The 26,069-nt window shown below is 35.9% G+C and overlaps 1 protein-coding gene across 3 annotated transcripts in view; it reads left to right on the top strand.

Annotated features, from left to right (window-relative positions):
• Positions 1-26,069, top strand: part of CPQ (carboxypeptidase Q) — a 703,529-nt gene that overhangs the window by 181,404 nt on the left and 496,056 nt on the right. For all 3 annotated transcript variants that reach the window (XM_001379746.4, XM_007488142.3, XM_007488143.3), the window contains one exon: positions 13,509-13,716. In XM_001379746.4, coding sequence (XP_001379783.2) covers positions 13,509-13,716 — 208 coding nt within the window. The remainder of the gene's footprint in view (positions 1-13,508; positions 13,717-26,069) is intronic.

Raw genomic sequence — 26,069 nt, 5'->3', positions numbered from 1 at the left:
AATGTGGCAAAATTGGGACAAGAATACATTTTGATGTTATTGGGAGGTAATTCAATCATTCTGAAGGGCAGTTTGGAACTATACCCAAAGGGATATAAAACTTCGCATATCCTTTGATAATGTAATACCACTTTTAGGTATGAATCCCAAAGAGATTATAAAAAAGGACAAAGGACCTACTTGTAGAAAATATTCATAGCAGCTCTTTTTGTGGTGGCAAAGAATTGTAAATCAAGGAGATATCCATCAATTGCAGAATGACTGAACAAATTGTGGTATATGATGGTAATGGAATACTATTGTGCTATAAGAAATGATGAGTTGATTGACTTTAGAAAAAGCTGAAAAGACCTACATGAATTGATGCAAAGCAAAATAAGTAGAACCAGAAGAACATTATTCAAAGTAACAGAAATAGTCAACTGTGAAAGACTTAGATACTCCCAGCAATACAATGATTCAGGACAATTCTGAAAGACTTATGACAAAGAATGCTATCCACCTCCAGAGAAAGAGATGTTGGAGTCAGAATGCAGATCAAAATATATATTTTTCACATTTGCTTATGGAAATATGTTTTTCATGATAATACATGTTAAACCCAGATCAAATTGCTTAATATTTCTTAGAGGGGGGAGTTGGGGAATGGAGGGAGACAATTTGGATCTATAATTTTGGAAAACATATGTTGAAAATTGTTACATGGAATTGGGAAAATAAAATCTTTTGAAAAAAAGATTCTTTTCCTCATTATCATATTTACTATCTATCAATCTATCTATCTATCTGTCTGTCTGTCTGTCTGTCTGTCTGTTATTGAATTCCTAACCAGCTTTTAAAACCCACTTCAAATGCCATCTTTTCTATGATGATTTCCCTGATTCCCTGGTCAGTAACATGTTTTACCCACCTAGAACTGCTCTCACATTTTTCTCTTTCACCTCTTGAATAACAATTATTATGTATTATTTTATACTGTAATAATGTCATATTCTCTATTATATTGTGAATTCCACAAGGGCTGGGAGCATATCTTATCTAAATTGTATGCATTCCCCAGAGCCAGAACTGTTTTGTGTCTAGTAGATGTTTAATAAATGTCTGTAGAGTAGGGTTAAATTACCTTGATAATCCTGCTGTTATCTCTTCTTGTCAGACCATATTTGGAAAATCCTGTCATTTTTAAAGGAATAACATTGACAGCCTGTTGTACACCCAGATCAGAATAATTGGGGAATGTGGGTGCTATTGTTTGAGGTCCTGTCTTAAGACTGGTTGAAGTAACTGAATTAGTTTTGCCTAAGGGAGAGAAGAATGAGAGACATCTCCTTAGTCAGTGCAGTTGGACTTGTTCTGCTTTGGACTCAGTAGGTGGATATAAACATTACAGGAAGATAGATTTCAATTAAATATATGAAAAATCTGCTTCATCATTAGCATGCTTTCTAAATAAAACGGATTATCTCTTGAAGTAGCAAATTTGTTAGCAAGGGCTAAATGGACCTTTACTTGTAGACGTTTTAGGAAGCACTTATGTTTCAGTAAGGTATTGTATTATCATAGAATCATCAATTTAGAGATGAAAGGGATCTTTGAGATTATCTAGTTCAATGATTCTTAACCTGCAGTACTCAGATTCCCAATGGGGTCTGATTGCAGAGGATCTTTGAATGTGGAGAAGGAAGAAAATTGCATCTTTATTTTGACTGACCTCTAACCAAAATTTAACATTTCCTTCAATTTTGAATAAAAAAGACATTTTTTTGTGGAGAGCTTCACAAAACTAGCAAAGGAATCCATAATGCAAAAAAAAAAAAATTAAGAACTCTTGATCTACTTCAAACTCTAATTTTACAAATGAATAAATGAGATGTTGACTGATTAAGTAATTTGCCCAAGGTTAAAACTAGGGTTATAAATTGCTGAACCTTGTCAGGAACTCAGGTTCTCTATCACCATATTTGGTAATTTTTCCATTTTCCACACCATACTCTCAAAATTGGAGTGTATTGTGTATTCCAGGAGGTCTAGCAAAGCTCAGTGCTTTTTAGGTCTGCTCTTCCATCTTTGTTGTCCACCTTCCATCTAATTCTCACCTGTGGTTCCAAAAAGCGGTAGCATACACAGTGACCACATTCTTGTAAAATTGTCTTGGCAGATGGACTAAATGAGGTTGAGGGTAATCAACAGGTTTCAAATTGTTCAGCGAATTAGGAGTATTTAGAACTTAGTCAGACATCAAAGTTATCAGTCATCCCAGGTTATTACCAGTCATCATGACATTTATCTTGCCACTGGATTTTGATGAAGAAGAGAGTGAGGTTGACTGCTTTGTGCAACTCCGCCTAAGTTAAATCCAACTAACTCACAAGTCAAGACATCATTTTATGATGTCATTGGTCCTCTTTGAAAATGAAGGATGAACAATTTTGAAAATAGGCCATCTCTGAAATTCCTTCCAACACCAATATTTTATAACTCTATATCTGACCATATCTGGAATATGTTTTTCAAGTCTAGACACTATCCTTAAGAAAGCTATTAATAAACTACAGAACATTCAAAGGAAGTATAATCATAATGGTTAAGTACCTGACAGCTATGCCATATCAGATCAGCTGAAGGAATTGGGGTTGCTGAGAAGACAGAATGCAAGATTTATAGGAACATGATTGCTGTGTTCAAGTACTTTAAAGGTGGTCGTCTGGAAGAAGGGTTCTTGTCCAGGGTGGACAGAACTCATACAGTGAATGAAAGTTAAAAGGAGGGCAATTTAGACTATAAGTAAGAAAAATTGTAAAAATAGAAACTATCTAAACATATAATGCCCTCCCTCAGAAAGGCTTCAAGGAAAGGTAGGATGATCCCTTGTAGGCAGCTATGATAACAAAGAATTGAAGGCTTAGGATTATAGATCCTGAATGATCACTAGTCCAACTGCTTTTTTTATGGATGAGGAAAGAGTTTAAGTGATTTTCCCAAGGTTACTCATGCACTTGAAATGTGAGTTAAAAGCTGAGATGTGAACTGAGGTTCTTTTGACTCTAAAGCCAATATTCTTTCTGCTATTACCAGTTAATTCAATAAACTTTCTGGTTTAGTGGCATGTGGGGAGATTCTGTGGGGCTGGATTTGAACTCGGGTTCTTCTGACTTTAGGACAACTTTGCCACCTAGGTGTCACTTCCAATCAGGTGTATTTGAGTAAGATTAAATTGTTGTTCAGTTGTTTTTCAATCATGTCCAACTCTTTGTGATCCCATTTGGGGTTTCCTTGGCAAAGATCCTGGAGTGGTTTGCCATTTCCTTCTCCAGCTCATTTTATAGATGAGGAAACTGAGACAAATAGGGTTAAATGACTCGCCAAAAGTCCCACAGCTAGTAGGCATCTAAGGCCATATTTGAACTCAGGAAGATAATTACTCCTTACTCCAGACCCAGCACTCTATCTGCTACACACCACCTAGCTACCTACAAGAGTGTGAACTCACCCTAAAAATGCTGTGACTCTTACTATTGCTAGCCAACTGCCATTGTGTGAAGACGACAAAGACCTAGGTGTCTTATTAGTATCTACCTCTATGGACTATTATGAGAATCAATTGATATGATATTTATAAAGTGCTTAGCTCAGAGCCTGGCTCAAAAGGGTGCTTAATAAATGCTTATGCCCCTTTCTCTACTCTTCTCACTCTAAGAGGAGTGATGAGGATTTGGAAGTTGTTAAATGTTTCTCATTTGAGGATGGGCTTTTGAAGGGAAATAGTGGTCCACTCCTTGCTCTACTTGAAGATCATTGGGCAAAAGACTGTTTTGATCAAATCTAATATTCCCCATTCCCCATCCTGGTTGTCCTCTGAGGTCCTTTCCAACTCCGTTTGAATTTTGTTAATTATGAGCACATAGAATGGGGGATAGAGTGGGGAAAGAAACCTGGAGACTTTTTTACTCTTCTTATTATGGTCTAAGAGAGCATGTGTCCTATCCTGAATGTCTCAGCTATAATTCAAGTTTCTTTTCAGGATTAACTATCTCTCCCTTTTTCATTACTGGCATAGGGTCTGATTACTGTTGTTTTAAGAAGAAGCACCCTTCCTATCATCTCTATTAATAGATTGGGACCTGATGTGATAATAGCTCCCTGATTTATGAGAGAAAATCTTGTGGAGTCTAATGGAAAACAAATGATAATTGAAGCTGACTTTGAGTAATACATATGGAAAGAAGAGCTCTTCATTCTTCATTTTGTTCATATTAAAAATGGAAATAGTAAACACAGAAAACATTACTTTTCTTTCACTAGGGTAGGAAGGAAACTTAAATTTTATTTTTTCCTGATTCAGAAAAAACATACTAGTTCCTTAAAGTATAGGTATTTTTAAAGTAATCTGGGAGCAGAATTATCTATGAATTCTCTCTGTTTCTAAGCTGCTAAGAGTTTGGTATAAGCATATGGAAGGAGAAGAAAGAGGAGAGCAAAAAGTAAAATTCAGGTTATTGCTAGAAGTAATGTTTGCTATTATACTTCCCTCAATGTTTTCTATCGTATTTCCTGAAGAGGTTATTATATAAGAATAAAATGAGATCACCTATGTGAAAGAACTTTGTAAATTGTGAAATTCTAGACATTAGTGAGACACTATTATGATTAGAAACCAGATTACTAAGCTTCCCAGAAGGGTCAGTAGGAAGTGATCAAAATTCTAAGAATCTTGAAGGAGACTTGATGAAATAATAGGACACAGACAAAAGAAATAGTGTCTGAGAATGGAATTTGAATTTCTCCATCATTACTTAAAATATAGGCAGGATGGGCTTTTAAAGAGTTCTTATTGAAGGTTATTTGAAATATCTTTTCATGGATAATCATTTCTTGATGCTTTTCTGTCTTACAACTGAATCTAGGACAGAAGGTAAATATTTTAAAAAAATAATACTTATACTTTTCAAAAGGCTGAAGTAACAAGGAAACAGCTATTTTGCCTACAAATATGAACAACAAGGAAGCATTACCTTCTACGGTAAAAATTATGATTATTTTTCAGGAGAGTTTGTACCCCATCTTAAATTTTATGATAGAGAAGGAAAGGAAATCTAAGCAATTTGACATTGTCTTGGGATTTTGGGAGAGAGGATTTAAAAGAAATCAGAGAAAGGATAATTGTCAGGGTAGTTTATGGGACATCAACCCAGCCTAGATTTGGAGAGCCAGATTTGACATAAAACTAGAGAAGGGGAAATATCTCAGTTAAAAAAAAAAGGAAAATAAGAGGGTGGTGCCTATGAACCCTAAGCCGGTATGCTCTGGTTGGATTTCTGGGGAAATAATTGGAAAGTATTATTAAAAAAATTGTTGTTTGTAATTTTAGAAGAGGAAGAAGTGGTTACAAGCCAGTATGGATTTATCAAAAACAGATCATGCCAAATTAAACTATTTTCCTTTTTAAACATTGTTAAACTGGGAAATTCACCAGACCACCTACCTGAACTTCAGAAACCAATGCACTGTCTTTCCTGTTGCTCTTGTGGGCAAGATAATAATACAATCCTATGGGTTTTTAAATGACCAGATGGCAGATCCCAAAGAGCACTCAGTCATTAACAGATTGATGTCATTTTGAAGGTAGGTTTGTAGTGGAGGGCCACAGAGAGCTGCCCATGCTCTGTTCTATTCGATGTGTTTATCAATGACATGGGTGACGGCTTCAATTAACATGTAAATAAGATTTGTAGATGACATGAAACTGGGGAGGACAGTTCAGAATTGGATTACAGAGTCAGGAGGACAGAAGTTCAGATGAGTTGTCTTGAATATCAGGATTTTAATAGGGATAAATCCAAAGTATTCCATTGGGGTTAAAAAAAAAACCCAACTCCTCAAGTATAGGATAGGAAACCTGAGTAAATAGCTGTTTCTGGGAGAAAAATGAACTGGATATTTCAATGGATGGCAAGTTTATTATGAACCAATAGTTTGATGTAGTAACTAATAAAATGATGTGACCATTGGCATCATTAAATTAGGAGGCATTGTTCCCAGTACGAGGGAGGTGACAGTCCTACTTTAGTTTCAGTTCAGGTCAGACAACATCTCAAGTTCAGTTGTAGGTGCTGAAATTTAGGAAGGATGTTAGTAAATTGGAGAGCTTTAGAGGATGGTAACCAGGGAACTAGAGGCCATGCTCCTTGAAGACTGGCTAAGGAACCATTCTGGAGAACAATATGGAATCAAGCCTGGAGGACCATCAAACTGGGCATACCCTTTGACCCAGCAATGCCACTACTACAAAGAGATTAAATATAGGGGAAAAGAACTTACCTATACAAAAATACTTATAGCAGCTCTTTTTTGTGGTGTTCAAGAACTGGAAACTGAAGAGATATCTATTAATTGAGGAATAGCTGAACAAGTTGAGCTATATGCTTTTAATGAGATATCATTGTGTCATAAGAAATTACAAATAAGATGATCACAAAAATATCTGGAAAGACTTATATGAAGTGATGCAAAGTGAAGTTAGCAAAACCAGGAGAATGCTTTACACAGTAACAAGAGTAATATATGAGGCTCAAAAGTGAATGACTAAACTATTATCAACAAGGTAAGAATCCAGGACAATTCTAAGGCACTTCTGATAAAAAAAAAAAGGATATCCATTGCTGTAGAAGGAACACATGGAATCCAAATGAAATTGAAACACATCATTCTTTACTTTATTTCCTCCATGAATTTTTGTCTTGTGGAAACTATTGCTTACTTTGCTTTTGCTTATTTTACAACATGATGAATATGGAAATATATGTTATATGTACAATCTTTATCATATACGTGTGTTTTTGGAGATGGGGAAGGATAAAAGGGAGGGAGAGAACATGGTTTACAGAATGTCAGAAAACATGTCAATGAATTATATTGACATGAAATCTAGAAAAACTAAATTTATTTTAAAGAAAGATTGGAGAAGGATAGCATAACTTTAGTCAAATGAAGACTTAAGAGCACACACATTCAAACATTTGAAGTACTTTCATAGAGAAGAGGGCTTATTAGACATGTTATGCTTGGTTCTAGAGGGCAGAATTAGGAACAATTTTGAAGTTGTCCAAAGTGTGATTTTTGATCGACATAAGGAGAAATTTTCCAACAATTAGAATCTCAAAGGGGACTGGGCAGTCTTAGCAGGATGTAGGTTCCCTTTTACTTTAGATATTCAAGGGAAGTGCCAGAAACCACTTTTTGGGCAGGTTTTAAAAAGGATTCTAGTATAGGTTTGAATAGAGCTGAAAATCCCTGACTTTTGACTCCTTGATTTTGTGGCTGTTAAAGGTCTTTTAGGAATTTTATTGAAGGAACTTTAATTAGTAGATTTTGTAACATCCATCATGGCTCTTCATTGTCTTCTTTTTTTTCTTACTGTCTACTTCTTCATAGTGTTCTAGATAATTCAGGTTGCCTTTAAGTATAGTTCTGGGTAGGAGAGGTGTTTCCCTAGTGATGAAAATGAAATCTCTTTTTAGAGAAATTGTTTCCTCAGCCCGATCCCATGGCTCACTTTTTTTTTTAAAGCAGCATTTGATACAATAAAATCTCAAGACAGTAAAAGAGATTGGACTTTTTCTTGGAGCCTGTAGTTATCAGCTTGCACACCTGGACATTTCTTGTCTAGCTGAATTATCAGTTTTGGTGCCTGTTAGGTATTCCAGTTACCTCAGACTCTATGACTCTCTTGTTGGTTGTAGGAATCCATTTAAATATTGAACATAGTAGAATACTACTTTAATATGACTTTAATTTCACAGTGGACTATGAAATTTTCCAGGTATTTGGCTCCATTTCCAGGGCCATATCCAGACACCAAAGTTATCCTCTCACTAGGGCATTCTTTGGGTGGATGGTCAAACCTGTTCTTCATTAGAAACAGCTGTAACTTATCAGCTAATTTCCCCTAATATGCCAACAATAACTTCAGTTAAATTATAATGTAGTTCTTCTGATTCCAAAAAGTTATGAATCTCAGTATCTGCCCAGATAAAGGCAGTGAGTTCCAATTTTCCCATGGCTTCTCCTTTGGATTAATATTTTTAAAAAAGCAAATGGATTGCCTTTCATTTTTCTTTGTTCTTCTGGGTCAGTATTATTTGCCGGGTCAGTATTATTTGCCTGTTGACTTTTTGAGATAAGGTAAATTCTTAATTTGGTTAGAGATATGGTTAGAGATATGCTTGTGGTTTTGTAGCCAGTTATTGAAATTTTAAAATCACGCATTCAGCATTTTATATCTCTAGATAGAGTAGAGAGAAAGGAAGAAAAGGGGCCAGACCCCAAGGTTTCCGTAGATTGGTGCCTATCTTAAAATAAAGCATTCTTGACTGTTTATATTTCATTTATTCAAGGATTTTCAAGGGCCTTTTGTTTTTATATTATGTTCATTTCAAAATATGCCCTCCCCTTCAAATATACCCTAGCCAGCAAGCTTTTCTTCATAACAAAGATTAAAAAGAAAGAGCTAAGCAAAACCAAGCAACATATTGATCATGTAACAGAGAGATAGAGCCTTTCCCCAGAGGCAGGAAGACCATAGTTCAAAACCAGCCTCATACACTTATTAGCTCTGTGACCCTGAGCAAGTCATTCATCTTTGCCTGCCTCAGTTTCCTTATATTTAAAAAAGAGATAATAAAAGCACCTATTTAAAATGAGATATTTATCAAGTGTTTTGTAAGTATTTTAAAATGCTATGTAAATGCTACCATGATGCCTGACAGCCTGTGCAACATTCCATACTCATATTCCATCAACTCTTCAGTGAAAGGACATTAATCTTGGATTATTGATTTGGAACTGGAAAGGTGATCAGAGGCAATCAAGTCCAACCCCTCCTATTGGAGCTGAGCAAACCAAACCCCAGGGAGGTTGTCACTTGTCTAAGATCATATAGTTATCATCACCAGAAGTGAAATTTGATCTCAGGTCTAGAGTCATTGTTCTAGCATTTACTCATTTCTTCTCCAGGGCCAAGTTTGGTCATTAGAGTTAAATAATGTTTTGTTTCATTTTATTACTCTTTACACTTATATTGTTGTTCTGCAATTCATTTAAAAAGGATTTTCCAAGTAATATTTAAGATATTTGTCTTTTTTATGGTGGCTGTTAAACTTTCATCAAAACCCGGGTCCTTAGCTTGTGGGATTTAAGCCAGCTGGCCAAATATTTGTTATTACTTTCAATTTTTACTGACATATTACAGTACTACACAGTTTACCTAGGAGCCACAAATAAAAAAAAATCAGCCAACTGTGACTTTCTTTTATATACATATTTCTCTCTTGCCACAGTGGCTGGCCTTTATTGTTGAACATTTTTCACTTGTCACTGTTACCACTTGACTAAATTGGGTCTTTGGGCTTTTGGCAATCTTGTGAATGACTTCTTGGACACTCTTAAGCATGGTTTCCAATTCAGTAAAAACTAGTCAGGAGAGAAGATGGCAGAACACTCTGTGTTTGCTTAAGTAAGGCTCCAGAATTATAGGACACTTAGACAATGTCTTCAAAGTATTTTTATGTGAAGAATAGTGATGCACTTGGTAATGAACAAAGGACATATACTGTAAAGTGAGAAACATGAGAAGTTTCTCCATTCCCTGAGAGCTTTTGAACAAAGGAGGAAAGAAAACAAGGCTACTCCTTTGTGGGCCTTTGGGAGTGGTTATGTTAACCATTTGTTAAGAGCTGGATTTATGAGGTGCATTGGCTTCCAAGGGCATTGTTCCCAAACTTTGTCAGTCCCTTGGTGTGATGTCACTGTGGGTTGTTTAGCAACACATCAAAATATATCCAAGATAAGATAAATATGTGTTTCAGGAATCCCAAAAGGAACTAAAAACATTTTTTCCTTTGTAAATAATTGCTGTCATTCTTTTAAATCTGTGACTTTTCAACTCTATTTTCCTTATTCCCACCCTATTCTCTTTTTATGATTTAGGACTAGTTGGGCAAATGACTAAAAATGACCATTATAAGATTGGGAGATGGTTTTAAAAGGATCATCTTATTGACCCAATTTGCTAGATGCATTTGATCTAAAGTTTAAAGGCTCTTGTCAGGTTTTAGCCAATCCAGTCTGATATTATAGTACCTTTTCACCTTAATTTTGTATTATTTAAGGATATTTACTCCAAGTTTCATCTGGCTGAATTACTTTGTCCTTGGACCAATTCAAGTAATCACCTGTATATAAATACTTGCCCATTGATACCAGTATTTAGAAAATCTTTTCTTCCCATATTGAATTCCAGTCCTTTTTTTTTAAACCCTTACTTTCTGTCTTGGAATAAATACTAATTATCATTTCCAAAGGTAATGCAATTGGGTTAAGGAACTTGTTCGGGGTCACACAGCTAGGAAATATCTGAGGCCAGAGGTGAACTCAGGACCTCCAAACTCTAGGTCTAGCTCTATTCTATGAGTGGCTTAACCATTTTAAAAATGTAGTTCAAACACTATCTTGTCTATGAAACCTTTGTTGACTTCTTCACTCCTACTGGTCTGAAATACCTTTTCTTTTTTTATCACACACTCATTACTTTTTGTGCATATCTAAAATAGATTAAAAATATAATGGATTATTACTTTCTCCCAAAATTATTGCCACTTCCTTAGGACAGTTAAAGTAAAACAAATCAACCTTTTGACCACGAAGAAGTGTTAGGTACCTGTAGTTTACTACTTCTGTGCCCAGAACCAAGAATTGTGTTTTTCCTCTGGAGTTGTTTGGAGTCATAATTAGCCACTACATTGATCAGAGTACTGAAAATTTCAAAATAAGTGTTGTTTTCCTTCAGGTAAATCTTGGAGTTCTACTTTATTTTTTGTTTTGCTTTAGTTCATATAGGTCTTACTAAATTTATCAGAATTCTTCATATTCATTATTTCTCAGGATATAATCATTTTCACGTACTAATCATACAGTAAGAGAGGAGATGGGGCTGGACCTGTGATTTCTTTGATGTAGGGAATCGCTAGATAAGGAAACTCTCTCTACTAGCGCAGGTCAACATATTTTTTGAAAATTATGACCTTAGAGAGCTACATAGAACATTCAAGAGATTCAAGTTAAGTGACCTGTCCAATGCCACATAGCCTGCATATATGTGTAAAGGAGGAATTGGATCTAGATCTTTCTCAGAGACTGGGTTTATCCAGTAGGCCAGGCTGTACTTATCAGGTAATATTGTATATCATTGTTATCTGTAGTTTTTATCTTAGCTTCTTATTATACTGTGAACCCAATGAAGGCAGAAACTCATATAGTGTTATGTGAGTGGTGGGTATGAAACATACAACCTGAGATGTGGAAGAGATCTTGGAAGACATCTAACCCAATTCAGTTGAAAAAAGAGCCCCTTTTCAAACTATCCAGCTTTTTCACAAAGACCTCCAAAGAGGAAGATTTCACTGCTTTTCAAGATAGTTCACTATACTTTGGGCTGACTTATTTTTCAGAAATTATTCCTGACACCAAACATAAATTTGTCTCTTTATGATTTATACTCTTTTCTTTCCTAGGAGAGAATAAATCTAGTCCATCTTTCATAGACAGTTCTCCAGATTCTTGGAAAAGGTTATGTTCCTCTTGAGTCTTAGCTCCTCTGGGCCAGTTATCTGCAATACTTTCAACTGAGTCTCCTGGCATGAATTTGAAACCCTTAGGTTTCTCTTCTGTATCTTTCTAATAGATTGATGTCCTTTATGAAATATAGTGCTAAAACCTGATCATAGTTCTCTAGATTTCATCTGCCTAGGACAGGAAAAGTAACACCTCTTAGAGTCTACCTACCTCTCTAATGTAGTCCAAGAGTGCATTGACTTTTTGGGTGCCATATCAAACCACTGATTCATACTGAGTTGAGAGTCCTCTAAGATATCCTAATATTTTTAATTGAATTCTTATCTTGTCATATCTCTGCCATCTTCTTTTGGGAAGTGTTTATTTTTAGTCTAATTGTCAGATTTTTTTGCATTTGTCTATTTTATATTTTATCTTAGTAAACTGGACCCAATGCTCTAACATGTTGAAATCTTTTTTTTAGTTGAAAAATCTCATTTAAATAATTAATTTAGAATATTTCCCCATGGTTACATGATTCAAGACCTATTTCCATATTATTGATAATTGCACTAGAGTGATCGTTTAGAGACTACATGCCCAATCATATCCCCATCGACCCATGTGATCAAGCAATTGTTTTTCTTCTGTGTTTCTATTCCCACAGTTCTTTCTCTGAATGTGGATATTGTTCTTTCTTGTAAGTCTCTCAGGATTGTCCTGGATCATTGCATTGTTTCTAGTAGAGAAAGGCATTACATTCAATTGTACCAAAGTGTATCAGTCTCTGTGTACAATGTTCTCCTGGTTCTGCTCCTTTCACTTTGTATCAGTTCCTGGAGGTCATTCCAGTTCACACTAGCATGTTGATATCTTCAGTGTGCAATTGATCACTCCTAGTTTTGTGTCATCTGCAATTTTGATGTTTGTCAAATTTCGCAATCAATATTTTTATCCAGATTGGTGATAAAAATGCTAAAAATGCTAAACAGTCTAGGGTCCAGCACAGATACCCTAAGATATTTCAAAGGAAACTCTTTCCTAAGTTGATATTAAACCATTACTCAGTTTAAAATTCAACTAACTGACCTCTCCTCTACTTTAAAGGTGTCAAGTCCTTTGACTGAAAAAAAGGAGTGCTCAAAGTGTAATTAGCTCAAAATGTAATTGGAAGATACTTAACAAAATAAATAAAAATACAATACAACATAGATAATGATAATTTGTAGCTTTCTAAGTCAATTTGGGGCTGGGAATTTGACACCATTGATTCCCGTTCATATCACTGTATCTTTTCTACAAAGATACTGTGAGAGATTCAGTTCCTCATCTCTTTTTTCTTACAATCATAATACTATATAGAATATTCTCATTACTTTTGCTTCTGTTTTTGTTTCCATTGGTTTTTGCTCAAATACATCCCACCATTCTAACTCCTTAAGGTTCCTATATTTCATCACTTGGATATGTATTCTTTTTTAAAAAATCTATTTTTTGAATTAACACACATTTCTCTCCTCTTGCCTCTGCCTCTCCAATGGGGGAAAAAAAGAAAAACAAAACTTTTGGAACAAATATTCAGTTATGCAAAACAGATCCCTATATTGGACATGTTATCAAATGTGTGCCTCCTAAATCTATATTCTTAATATACAATGCAACCTATATCTCCTTCCCCTCCTCTTTGATCTATTATGTCTTTTGAATAAAAACTGTCTTTTATTAATGGATTTGTTCTCACAGAGACTCAAATTGTTATTTATGAGGTCAGATTTGGTCTTTTGCATTAGGATATGTGATTCACTGGTGTTTGTTGAATGAATATCAATTTTATGTTCTTCTGCGTGCTAAATTAATTGAATGTAGGAAACCATGTCAAGTTCTTGTAATTTTCTTTCTAGGAATTATAGCTGAAGTCCTGGTGGTGTCCTCTTTTGAGGAGCTGCAGAGAAGGGCCCCTGAAGCAAGAGGGAAGATTGTTGTTTATAACCAGCCTTACAAAGGTTATGGAGAAACGGTACAGTACAGAGTTCAAGGGGCAGTAGAAGCAGCAAAAGTAGGTGCAGTGGCCTCCCTCATCAGATCAGTTGCTTCTTTCTCAATCTATAGGTAAGTCTATGTTGCCTAGTTGATTCTTCTCTGTTGTAAATCACAGACTCACAGAATGATAGTATGTTGGAGCCTGGAAAGGACATGAATTCATCTACCCCAGAAGTTCTTAATGTTATATTCTCTGTTGGCAATCTAATGAAGCCGGTAGACCCTTTCTCAGAATGTTTTTAAATGTATAAAAGACATTGGTTTATAAAGGATAGAAAAAAATAAACAAATATATATATATACATATATAATTTTTAATGGAAATATAACATCTTCAATTATATATATGAACATATATATACATCTCTCTGTACATACATATATGTGATATGGAGGTAATTTCCTTCCCATCAAAGTTCATGGATGCTTTGGAGCAGGGAAGGGATCAGTCTGTTGACCTCTGATCTCATCCCAACCACTTCTTTTTGTGGATGAGGAAACTGATACTTACAGAGAAGAATTGATTTGCTCAAGGTTAGCTAATAAATGGCTGTGCTTTTGACTCCAAATCCAGGGCACTTTATGCTAGGTCACAAGTCAATTTCCAGAAAGCAGATGTCTTCAAGAAAATATAATCTTCCCCTTCTAAAACACACACACACACACACACACACACACACACACACACACACACACACTGTTCTATAGATATTGCTTAACCAACATTTGCTCATTTCTTTTTTTTTCATTTACTCATTTCTTAAACATGCCTGCCTCATCCTTATCCAGCTTCAAAGAGGCATTTGTGCTTACCTTTTAAAAGTTTTCCATATGTCTAATGAGATAATAAATTTGAATATTGTGTCTTATAATTTTATGGGAAAGAGGGATGAATTCACATCTGTGTTTTATCAAGAGTTCCTAATAACTTTGGACAGGTTAGCTGTTTTTCATTGTTGTTAGAAAGCAGAAATGTGAATCAAATCTCAAATATTTAAGAAATTGAGGGTGTCATACTTTATTCAGGGCTTAATTTCCTGCCTCCTGATGATGTCCCTCCTGCCATACCTGAGGCTTTGAGGCTTTTTTTTTCTCAAATAGAGTCTAGCAATTATTTGTAAAAATAATGATGCAAAACATTATCACTTGGCTTTTTGCTTTGGGTAGATTGTTGTAGATTTGTCTCAAGTAGACCACAAGAAAAACACATACTTTTTTTTAGTGTAGGGGAGAGGAGAATGGAGAGAAAGAAATGGTGTCTAGAAATTAGTGTCCTTATCTTGAAGCCTTTTCTTGTAGATGTAATGAACATGGTAAAATGTCTTAAGGACATCTGGAGATAATGTTTAGCTAAGATTCCAAATCTGGACCTTTGGGTGTGAAGAGGAATCTCTGTTCTACACAATTTACTGTAGAATGCTAGAGGCACAGCTGTTAGACCTCAATTATCTCATACCCCATTCAAAATAAAATGACTGAAAAGTATGGTGAGGGTAGAATTAGGAAATTCTCTCTAAGGGGAGCTGTCCAAAAAGGAAGAGAAAAGGAATGCAATACTTTTCGTTCTTATATTGATATATCACATTTTTTTTCATGGAAGGAAGATTTGGAAGGAAGACACAGTCATTGGCAGGGAGGTTTATGGGAACAAGAACTAGTGAAAGAGATGCTATATAATTCCCTTTAAAAAAAAAAACTTGATTCATTTTCCTAATGATCTCATGGTTAATGAAATCATAGTCATTGGAATAAATAGGGCAATGAATTTGTAATCAGCAGACCTGGGTTTGAATCCTGATTCTCCTTTTTTTTCCCTCTGTGTGACCTTAGACAAGTTATTTCTTCTCTCTAAACCTCCTTCCTTCTTGGGAAAACAAAGGGATTGTACTATATAAGCTATAAGGTCCCTCCCCCTAAACCCTATGATTATGAAAGGCCAAGTTTTATATTGTATTTTAAAGTTTGTCCTTTTCATGCAAGGTATCAATTCAATTGTGGAGCAATCAGGTCAGATAGGTGCTACAGTCATTAACTCCATTTTTCAGATGAAGAAAATGAGGCTCAGAGAAAATAATCAATTTGAACATTATTGCATAGTTTAAACAAATGGTGGAGGCATATTTCAAAGCTAGTTCTTCTTTACTTCAAATTAAGTCCTCTAGTTACAACCTCACAGCTTTCAGAGGTGAAAACCTGAAATAATTAACATACTTTGGGTATATCTATTTTCCCTTCCCCCTTTTCCACTTCCCAGTCCATTATTTCACATGTGGAGAAATTCTTAGAGATCTGGCCTGTTGTGTGTGTGTGTGTGTGTGTGTGTGTGTGTGTGTGTGTGTGTGTGTGAGAGAGAGAGAGAGAGAGAGAGAGAGAGGGAAAGAATTCATGTTTAATGGGGAACATAATTTTTGCATTAAAAATCCTGAAATGCAAAGGAATTGCCATATTCTATAAGCTCATAGTTCATAGTTCATCTGTTACAATAATTTGTTCATTTTAAGCCTAGGGGAAGTATAATGACCTCAGGTCCATGTAGTTCTCTCCTCTTTTGCTTAGGAAAATTATATGAAATGAAAAGTTAGGACTACAATCACAATTGCTGTGAGCCCCCAGTTAGGAAAATTACTAATATTTAGGCAGAAATTTAGTGCTCAGTTTTCGTTTATCTTCTATTTCCCTCTAGCTAACCTTTGGCCTCTTTGTGGATGAGGCAAAATTCAGGATACCAGAAACCTATGGGTAAAAAAGCATAAACCTTTATCATAGTCCTTAGATAGGTACCAAGAAGGGGAAATTGGAGAAAGAACAGACCTTTTCTTGTATTTTCTGTCAGCTCTTGATGAGATGGGTACAGTTGGAGTTTTTAGTCAAAGTCTTCTGTTTTGGAATTTCTGTAGGACTGATGGCCTTCCTCTATCTCCTCTTTTCCACAACTTAATCCCATTTTCTCTTTCTCCTTTCATTGGTTTCTACTAGGTTGCCAATTCTTTCTGGTTCAGCTCTTGATTTCCCTATTCTTTCGCCACAGTTAAATTCTTGGAATATCTCTCCTCATTTTATACATGCTCCTTGGGGCATGACCAAGCCCCTCACCCAATCAAAAAAGACTTCCTGTTACCCAAGATTGGAATGTCTTTGATTGATGAAACACAATGCACAGGTCTTTCCCACACTGAGTTCTGGTTCCCTGTCTGAAATAACAAGTGTTCTTGGGGGCAGCTGGGTAGCTCAGTGGATTGAGAACCAGCCCTAGAGAAGGGAGGTCCTAGGTTCAAATCTGGCCTCAGACACTTCCCAGCTGTGTGACCCTGGGCAAGTCACTTGACCCCCATTGCCTAGCCCTTACCACTCTTCTGCCTTGGAGCCAATGCACAGTATTGACTCCAAGAAGGAAGGTAAGGGTTTTAAAAAACAAAACAAAACAAGTGTTCTTACCTAACAAAGGTAATTACTTTTAAGGGGCGGGGGATGAGGTAATCAATTAAACCCTTTTCCCCCTTACAATAAGATCATAGATTTAGAGCTAGAAGGAAATTTAACATTGGTGTAGTAATGACCAATTTTAACTCTTCTACACATCATTTTAGAGATGAGGAAACTGAGGCCTAAAGAGATTAAGTGACTTCTCTTAGATCACATGGAGAATAGAATTTAGAGATGGGATTGGAATCCAAATCATCTGAGGCACCATACTGACTCTATTTGGCATGGTTGTTGTGGTTGCTGTTTCTTTGTAAAATGAAGACATCTGAGAGACAAGCCTATAGCCTCTAGAAGTATGAGAAACATTTTACTTGACTGAAGACATTTTACATATCTTTTTACTGTTCCACTTGAAAGGTTTAGAGTCAACAACTTGTGGTCCGTAATAGATAGATAGGAATTCTACTTATTAGTTCTGGCCTGATTAAATCTTTTCAGTAACATCATGGCCAAGAATTTTTCAAACTCTTTGGACTGTCAAATCAGTTTTTTCCACAATTGAGGTTACAATAATATGACTGTACATTTGCATAGTACATTCCATTTTACAAAGAGCTTTCTCCTGTGCCATCTCATTTGATCAGAAGAAGAAGCTTGCTATACTATAAATAATACAGGACCTAAAGTCTCAGGATCTGAGTTCACCTTCTTCCTCAAGGTATAGGTAAATAACAGAAACCTTTTTCACTTTACCCCTTCTCTTTGACTATCAGTTCTTCAAGGGCCAAGACTGCCTTGCTTTTGTCCCCTATCCTTAGCATTCTACAGTGTCTATTAAGCCCTTAGTAGGTGCTTCATAAAGGTTTATTGATTAAATATAAGTAAATGCCTTTACCTATAAAATGGAATATAATTCCAATTTTAGAATACTCTAATCATAGAAGACTCATCTTCCTGAATTTAAATCTGTCCTCAGATATTTACTAACTATGTAATCCTGGACAAGTCACTTAGTCTTATTTGACACAGTTTCCTCATTTGTAAAATGAAAAATTTGAAATTTTGTAAAATTTTAAAATGTAAAATTTTACTTCTTGATACTATCAATAATAATAGTAATAGTCACAATTGACATTGATATGATTCTATAAAGTTTCTAAATTTCTTTATATACATTATTTCATTTGAGTCTTCTAATTGCCTAGCCTAGATGGTTAGTATTATATTATTATATTTCTCTTTTACAATTGGCTTAGAAAGGTCTGAGATCATAGCAAAACTGGGACTAAACCCCAGGCAGTTGACTTTTGGTTTGAGACTTTTATAGTCTCACACTCTTGTCTTTGTAACTTTGGAATGTTTAGGCCCAAGATACCTTTATAGGGATCTCTTAGGTTTTATATGAAGGCACCCAATATGTATTTTTTATATTTGTTTCCTAACATCCAATATCTAGTTATTTTGGGATAAATAAAAAAAAAAAAACCTTCTTGCCTATTGGCTATCATATTATTAGTCTTATGGAGCATAGATGCTATTTGAACTCTTCTTGCCTTGGATGTGGGTTCTATTCTATTTCTTTATTTTAATGCTTAGAAGATTATAGAGTTGGAAAGATACCCAGAAGTATTGTGTTTCTCCTTGTATTTCCTCCCACCCCTAAGAGTATACAAACACCATAAGAGAGAGTTCCTTACTTTGAAGCTTGGACCTACAGGCTGTTCCTTTTGTGGGTGTGGATTTTGCAGACAATCTGGCTAATATAGTAGTTTTAATAATCTGATTTTCCATCAATCTGTTAATCAGTCAAAACAAACATTTATTTAACCTATAGGATGTGCTAGGCACTGGACTAGCCACTGGTGGGGATAAAAAGGCAAAAATAAAACCATTTGGGCCATCAAGGAATGTACATTCTATTGGAAGAAATAATATATGCAAACATTATTTTTGTCATTTAGCCATTTTCATTAGTTTTGAACTCTTTGGGACTTTCTAAAGTCTAGACAATCAACAAAATAATTAATTAAGCTTTGATTTTTATCATTTCCTGATTTCTAATGTTTAAGTGCTCACACTAAAAATTTAACAATGGGGCCAATAGGAGTTGGCTTCAAGACAACTCTGGCAGTGGGATACAGTAAAGGAGGAAGAAATATCCTTCCTCTTTAGGGAACTTAATTTGGTTTAATATGGACTCCCATTCTATCTTGCCTTTGAGCTTTTGTAAGTATATTGTAAGAATATTATTAGAGCTGTTCCTTCTATGGAACTTCCCTATTGTATTTCAGTCTGGAGGAAGGAGAGATTATTGATGGCTACAACAGTTTGCAGGACAAGGATGGATGGAGAGGACTCAGGCCAAAAAGGAGAAGGTTTTGGAGGAATAGAATGGTCTGAGTACAGCTATGGGATAAGAATTTATACCTTGGGAACAGTAGTCATAATACTAATTCACTTTTCTATACTGCTTTGTGGCTACAAATTGCTTTATATATACAAGTTGTCCAAAAGTCTTATTGCTTTTGGGACACATTATATTGCCTTTTTTGATATTCATAATAGCCCTGTGTTTTCACAATCATGAAGGCAAGCCATTGATTAATGGGGTTCTGCCAAAGTCACTGGTCTCCTCTCTCCGAGGTTGCCTATGGACCAGAGGGAGAGAATCCAAGCTCTCAGTGTGGTGTGGAACTGGTTCATTATACTGTGGGGATAAAATTATGTGTTTTAGGAGGAAATAGAGGGAGAAAGTCAATTTGGAGGTAGCTTTGTGTCTTCCCTTTTAGGAGTCTAGTTACCTGGGTGGCTTTTCCTGTATGTTTCCCTGGGTCGCATGTGTATTTCTGAGGAAAATTCATGTGCATTGTCCTGTGCTCTAGGATGGTGGAGGCTTTAAGCATAACATTCACCCCAAATCTGGATATCATCAGAAGGTTAGCCATAACTATGTCTTGCTAACATCTCAACCTCTCCCTGTTCTCTCAAATGAACCTGTACCAAAAGTGATGAAAGCACTGCCATTAGTGGTTAGTAGAATCCTGACATACTATAAGGCAGGTATTGTAAGCATTATTGTCCCAATTTACAGTGAGGCTTGGGGATATGAACTATAATTGATCTAGAACCCAAGTGTCTACTGAGTGCTCTTTGGGCTGCAAGATTCTGATTGAGTAAATTAATCTGCCTGGATTAGGTAGGAAGTGAGATACAAGGTTGGAGGAGGAAAGAGAGAAGGGCTGAATCATTAAAGGTCCTGAATGCCAGGTAAGAAGTTTGCCTATGGTGAACTATTGTTCTTAAGCATCAGGTTGAAATCTACACAGGGATATTTTGCCCAGATTTATCTGTTCATGGTGTTTAGAATAGACTGGAGGCAGGGAGATTGGTGCCAGGGAAGCCAGATGGGAGCCTCTCATAACAGTCCATGTTTTAGTTGATAAAGGTGGAGGTAGGATGATGGCAGTAGGAATTGAAAGGACAGGATAGATACAAGAGGTACAACTGGAAAATCGATTGGCTCTAGGTAGTTTAAAGGGAGGATTCAAGGATATCTTTGACGTTTTTCTGACTGGGAAAATTGATGGTACCGGCTAACAAACAGGAAAACCATGAAGTGGTGTTTTGGGATGCGGAGCATAATCTTGAGAGTGCCAAGTTGAGTTAACAGTGGATTGGCATTCAGTTTAATTGGTCATTTACTTGTAAGAAGAGTATTTATTGAGCTTGTAGGTATTACATACTCCTAAGGTCTGCTAGGTGGCACAGAGTGCCAGACCTGGAGTCAGGATGGTTCATCTTCCTGAGTTCAAAGCTTATTTCAGACACTTATTACCTGTGTGAACCTGGGGAAATCACTTAACCCTATTTGCTTCAGTTCCTTCATCTGTGAAAGGAGCTGGAGAAGAAAATGGTAAACCACTTTAATATCTCTGCCAAGAATAGCCCAGATGGGGTCACAAAGAGTTGGACATGGCTGAAAAATGACAACAACAAATCATATAACCCTGCTAAATTCTAAGATTCAAGAGCAGCTTTGCTTGAACTTTGTATCTCAACCAATATCTAGCATATAACTTCAAAGGTAGTAGGTGCTCAATACCTGTTAACAGCAATGAATTGAATATTCAAATAATCTACTTTATGGACCATCCTCAGACATTATGAGTTATTGACTCAATTTCTCTGCTCCATAAGCATACTTATCTTCCCTTACCTTCAGTTGATGTGTTCTCCAAAATAGAAACTAATTTTGATATTAAGTTGTATAAAACTTAATTAGAAAGCCAAGTCTACCAAATCCTGAAATCCTTTCCAAGGAGAAATATAAAGGATTTCCTAATTATTTTCTATTTTAGATTATTTCTATCACTGATCACCTCTGTTAGTCTAGTTTATAGAAAACTGATTATGTATTTTATTTAGCTTTGAACCTATATTCCAAGATTGGAGCTGTTCACTGGTGAAAGAATCTTTAAAATAGGAACTAGTGGGAGAAACTCTACTCTGTTTTCTTGATTTTGTAAATAATTAGCAAGCATTTGTTAAGGGTCTACTCTAGGGCAGGTATTGTGCTTGGCATTACAAAGAATGAAATAATCCTTACTCACAAGGAGCTCATCTTCTAATGGAGGAGTCAAGAATGGATAAGAATATAAATCAAAAATATATATTAAATAAATTGAAATTAATATAAAGTAGTTTGGCAGAGGGACATGTGAGTTGGACCATCTCTTGAGGTACTGAACTTGGGAAGACCATTGTTCAAATCCTGCTTCATACTCATATTACCTATGTCACCCTACTTCAATTATTTAATCACTCTTTCATTTTTCTCATCTCTAAAATGGGGGTGGGGTGGAGTTGAACTCCTCAATAGCCTCTAAATTTTCTTCTGTCTCTAAATCTACGATCCTGTGAAAGCTATTATAATCAATAAAACATTCAGAGTTATGAGGCAGTATTGTAATGAAGCTGAACATGGGCATTTTTGTCATCTAAGGACCAATTGAAAACACTTTCTGTAGTTGACATGTATTTTGGGAAATAGATAACTGTTCTCAGGAAACTAAGAACTTAAATAAAATAAATGTCCACATGTGCACTGTCTTTATTCCTCTTTGGAATCTTGGTGGTTTGGCTATTCAGCAGGTCTTGGGATTTAACTATCAAGCTTGATTTAAATTGTTTGTGAATTATCTTTGTAATTTTGAGGGCTTTTGTATTTACTGGTGATTATAGAAATAAGGAAAACATCAGTGTGATTCACAATGGTGCAACTGGGCCAACCTTGGTTGCTAATCCCTTTCTCCCTCCCTTTTGCTTTTACTTAATTTACTCTGAGGTCTGTAGCAGATGTACAGTAATCAAGCAGAATGCCAGGTCTCATCATCCAAGCAGGTGTTGGGCCACTATACTCTCAAGGGGTGAAAACCAGAAAGCCTGGCATTGAATACAATTCTCTGCCTCTCTAGTCCTTTCTCTTTTCCCTTTCATTTCCGAGCACCAAATTCTTTGTTTAGAGGCACTTTGCAGGGAATTCTGAAATGTTTTCGAGGCAGAGAATTCTCATCTGTGTCAGGTTGTGGGGACATATTGCCTTCTCTACCCAATGCAAACTGGTGCTACTACATGAAGTGACTTGTTCCAACATCTGGAACCCAGACAAAGAGATTTATTCTGCAAGCAACACTTGCTTATTCATTGTCATTAATAATTCATCTAGCATATTAAATTATCAACTCTCTTAGATAAGCAAGTACTGTAACATTATCCAAGAGATAGTATGGTACAATGGACAGGGCACTCTGGGGTTAAAGTACCAGGGTTCAAATCTCTTCTCTGATGCTTCCTACTTGTAAGACCTTAGGCAAGTCACTTAACTTTCCTACATCTGTTTCTTAATTTTAAAATTATTTTATTTTTTCCAAAATACATGTAGATAAAATTTTAATAGCTGTGTTCTGATATTTTGCAATCCATGTCCTCTCTCTCCCTCCCACCCCTTCACCCTCCCTAAGATGGCAGATAATATGATATAGGTTGCACATATATTATCATACAATATATATTTCCATGTTCATTATGTTGTAAAAGAATATATCAATTATACTAGAGAAAAAAGTTTATGGAGGTGTTTCCTAATTTTTAAAAGTAAAGGATTGAACTAGATGGTGCCTAGGGTCTCTTCCAGGTATAGATCTATGATCTATTGGCTGTCATTGCAAAGAACATAGTCTCTGCAGAGTTATCTGCTTTAGCCATCTTTTCATACAAGAGCTGCAGAAGGAAGGCCCTTTCAGCTGGCTAGTACATTGAGTCAGAGAGTTCCAATTTCATACGCACAAAAGTTAAATTTTATTACCAATGAAGTGATGAGCCCTTTGAATGACTACTTATCAAAAATAGAATCTCAGAAATGAGAGGCCACTGAGTTATGGAAATTTCTGTAAGGTACTTGCAAACTGTGTGCTATGGTAGTACTTTGAGAGCTCCAAGAATTAATGATTGAATTTCTGCACAAGCTGCCATTTTTCATCTGCTTGTAACTTTGATAGAGGAATTCACTCCTGGCAGCTACTTTGCTTTCGTAATTTTAAAACTTACAAATGTTCACTTTATATTTTTCCCCTTTTTAAATGACCAAAGAGCACAGGCTTAAGAACCACAGTGCTGAGTTGTATCTCTCTGAACATCTCTAGTGGTAAAGAGGAATTAATCCTTTTTGAATCTAGGTTTTAGGGATTATAGGAATATTGTCTGCTTATGCAGTGCCCTTTGCAAAGGCTCAGCTTTGCCCTTACATGCATTTCATACCTGTGTTGACAAGTAAAAAATTGTCTAGTGACATATAATTGGTATAAAGTAATAAGATAAATATCCCAAAGCCAGATTTGAAAGTACAACAGATCATATGTACAAATATTAATATTTTATACTTTGCAAAGTACATTTCCCATAACAATCCTGTGAGGTAGGTAGAGTAAGTATCCTTATCCCCATTTTACTGATGAAAAAATTGAGGTACAGAGAGTTGCTGTGACTTGTTCATGAAAACTCTGCTGAGCATCAGTCAACAAACATTTATCAAGCATCCATGATGTGCTAGGCATTTGCTAGGTAAGACTTTATAGTTTTGAGGGGTTATTATATGTGTACATATAAATATATATAAATAAATGCACAATAAAAGTTAGGTGATAGAGGGAGGAGAGATGGAGGAGCCTCTAGCAACTGGAAAGAGCAGTAGAAGTTTCACCTAAAAGAAAGTGATTGATCTGAAATTGGAAGGGAAATACAGATTTGTAGAGGTAGAGTTGAGGACAGAGTACATTCTAGGAATAGGGAGCAGCCAATGCAAATGTATAGAGCTGGGAAATGCAAGACCCTGTGCTAGTCACTTAACCCCAATTGGCTAGCCCTTACCACTCTTCTGTCTTGGAACCAGTACTTAAAATCCCTTGTAAGACAGAAGGTATGGTTTTAAACAAACAAACAAACAAGTAAATGTTTGTTTATTGATTGACAAGGAACAGTTAGGGGGGCATGTTCAGTTTTCAAGGTCCGTCAATCAATCAATCAATAAATGTTTATTAAGCACCTACTTTGTTTCAGACATTATAGATTTAAATGCTAAGCACTAAAGATGCAAAAAAAAATACATAACCTCCAGGAGTTTATAATCTAGTGTCATTGCAATATATCATTTAGACATAGTTGGGTTTAAGTGGAACTCAAAAAAGAAAGAGTCCATCTGATTTTTTTATAATTTCACTTTGTTCATTAAAGAGATTGTGATTTCCTCTAGGGCAAGGGCACTAGAGTCACTCAGTCACATAAGTTAGAACAAGACTTTCATCTTTTCACTTTGTAATTCCCAGCAGCACCTGTGGTGGAGTGCTTTGTATGAAGATGCTTAATGAATGTTGCCCGGGTGTTAAAAAAGATAAAAAATATCAAACAAACCTGACAACAAATGAAATATGGTTCTTGGTTTTTTCTTTTCTTTTCATCTCATTAACCTTATTGATGATATAAAGATTTGGAATGAGAAATAGTTCCATTCAGAATTAAACATGGAGGATAGTGTAATGATCTCAATACCATTGGTCACTTTGAGTAAATGATTTTTTGTATGGAGTTTTATCAAAGTTTGGGTGACCAAGGCCTCAGAGCTTGTTGCCAGTGAAAAAGAGACATCAGACCAGTGAATCCCAAGCTATCTAATGTACTGCCCAAGTTTTACTTCTCCCCTGATCTCCCAAAGGAATTTAGAAGAGGGGGTCTTGGCAGAAGGTACCTGGAGTGAAGAAGGCAAAGATCCTTTAAGTCAAAGACTTTCATCTTGGTTTTAATGTGTACACATGTGACACACTGTCAGCCAGTCAATCAACTAATGTTTATGCCTTCTGAATTGAGTTCAGAGAGCCATGCCCACTTGCCTGGTTCATTAAGAGGATAAATGACATGTTCAGGATCTCATGAAAGGTAATGGGATCTGAACCTAGTTCTTCTTGATTGCAAGGCTGGTTTGTCATCCACTATATTGCATTAAACTTGAGTTCTTTGGGACACTAAAAGCAATTCTGATGAATTTTTAAAAACTGTCAAACTTTCCAAGAGAAGATGGCTCATTAGCAGGGTGCAATCAATATTATTTCCACTGAACTTTCTCATTAACAGCATGAGATTTAGGGTAATAACCTCTGTAGTTATTTTTAGAGATTACCATTATCCATCTATGCCATAGAAGTGAATGCAAATGAACAAACAAAATTGCTGTTAATGGGAAAAAACAAAACAAAACAAAAACCCTGAAGGAACAAATATTCTAAGTACAGTTTTTGCTTCTCATCCTTTGCCACTCTGCTGAGGTTTGGGTATGTTTAATTTGAAAGAACACTTTTTAGAACCAAAGAAAATGAAAGGGTGGGGACTGACATGTTGCCAATGTGGTCTCAGATGTTTCTGGTTCTTTCCATGTAATGCCAGCCTGTATA

Source organism: Monodelphis domestica, chromosome 3 (assembly GCF_027887165.1).
Source record: "Monodelphis domestica isolate mMonDom1 chromosome 3, mMonDom1.pri, whole genome shotgun sequence".
Taxonomy (NCBI): Eukaryota; Metazoa; Chordata; class Mammalia; order Didelphimorphia; family Didelphidae; genus Monodelphis; species Monodelphis domestica.
The sequence above is the reverse complement of the archived record's forward strand: the minus strand, read 5'-3'. Positions and strand labels throughout refer to the sequence as shown.